Source organism: Pteropus vampyrus, unplaced genomic scaffold (genome assembly GCF_000151845.1).
Source record: "Pteropus vampyrus isolate Shadow unplaced genomic scaffold, Pvam_2.0 Scaffold788, whole genome shotgun sequence".
Lineage (NCBI taxonomy): Eukaryota > Metazoa > Chordata > Mammalia > Chiroptera > Pteropodidae > Pteropus > Pteropus vampyrus.
In genome coordinates this window covers 5634-6992 of record NW_011889569.1, presented here as the reverse complement: position 1 = coordinate 6992, position 1359 = coordinate 5634, and the positions used below count along the sequence as shown (strand labels likewise).

Genomic DNA, 1359 nt, shown 5'->3' with positions numbered 1-1359 from the left:
CCCAGGAGCGCTGGGCCCGGTGCGCGCTCCCGCCCAGACGCAGCTTCGACCCTTTCGGGCCCTTTTGCATGTAACTAATAGCCGATGTATGAACAGGGCGAGCAGAGGGGACACAGAAGGACTCTGCCCTTTTAAGTAAAAGGCGGAAGTGTGGTAAATACGGTAAGTGTCCCGCCCCACGCGGCCGCAGGCCTCCTCCCGGCTTTCCCAATCAACCCGAGACCTAATTCCAAATTGTATGTGTGTTTCTGACACCATCAATTTCCCCATCCGTGTTTTTCTCAAGACTCCGCTTTTCTAACCCCTTAAAATCCATCTTTCGGATCTGCAGGCTTGCCCTCCAGCAGGCGCGGTAGTTGGTGAATGGCACGTTTGGGGGTTCCTCCTTCCTCTCAGACCTCACTTCCTCCTGGGGCTCCCTCCGTGTCTTCCTAATTCTGCCGGTAGAGCATGATTGCGTCATCTAGTCGAACCCGGGGAGGAAACCCCAGGACGGTGGCCGGCTTGGCACAGCCAGGTGCGGTTCGCGCTGAGGACATCCTCAGACGGCGATTCGGACGGACAGTCCAGGGACGGCTCCGACGGGACGCGGGGCGGCGGGCGCCGTGCCTGGTCCGTAACCCTCTCTCTGCCTTTATTTTTAAGGCATCACGAGCCTGCTGGCCAATGGCGTTTACGCAGCTGCCTACCCCCTGCACGATGTAAGTGACCTTGACACACACACAGTTTATCTCTGCGTCATTTGACTCCCGAACCCTGCGGGCCACACTCCCCCAGGGAGCTCTAATTATCCTGCGGTCTCACTTCCTGCTCTGGTTCGCTCTTAAATGTCAACTGCGCACAGGCTTTCTCTGTTCCCCCAAGCAGGGACCAAGAAGTGACACGCGGGCCAACTTTTCTCGCAGAATGGTTGTCCCCAAACTGGGGCATTTGTGGCAGAAACTCTGCCCCGGCTTTAGCTGAACCCCCGGAAGTGCTGGTCCGCAAAATGTTGTCCCTGGCCGTGGCGGGTTCTGGCAGAACGAGCAGGGGCCTGTACGTCCCTGTCTCTGCGAAGCGAGTGGCCAGCTTTCTGAGCCGAAGCTCCAAATCCCACCGGGATCCCCCTGACAAATTTAGCTGTGGCCACGGCCGCCTGTCCTCTTGGCTCAGGGTGGAGAGAGCGAGATGATTTTCTTCTTATTGTCTCCATGGAAACAGGAACTAGAGTTCAGCAGGGCACTGGGAACAGGCCGTGGGGCCTGTGCCTGTGCAGTGTGGGAAGCCCGGACAGAGGGCCTCTGGAACTTTCCAGATGTGCAGAGACAAGGAGCCAAGGAGCCCGAGGGAAAGGGAGGGCCCGGGGCCAGGGACCGAGAT

At 58.6% G+C, this 1359-nt stretch overlaps 1 protein-coding gene across 1 annotated transcript in view; it reads left to right on the top strand.

Annotated features, from left to right (window-relative positions):
• Nucleotides 1–701, top strand: part of LOC111734107 (anoctamin-1-like) — a gene marked incomplete at its 3' end in the record, with an annotated part of 25922 nt that extends 25221 nt beyond the window's left edge. Inside the window, exons 7-8 of the mRNA XM_023526279.1 lie at nucleotides 97–162; nucleotides 646–701. Coding sequence (XP_023382047.1) covers nucleotides 97–162; nucleotides 646–701 — 122 coding nt within the window. The remainder of the gene's footprint in view (nucleotides 1–96; nucleotides 163–645) is intronic.
• Between the last annotated feature and the right edge of the window lie 658 nt (nucleotides 702–1359).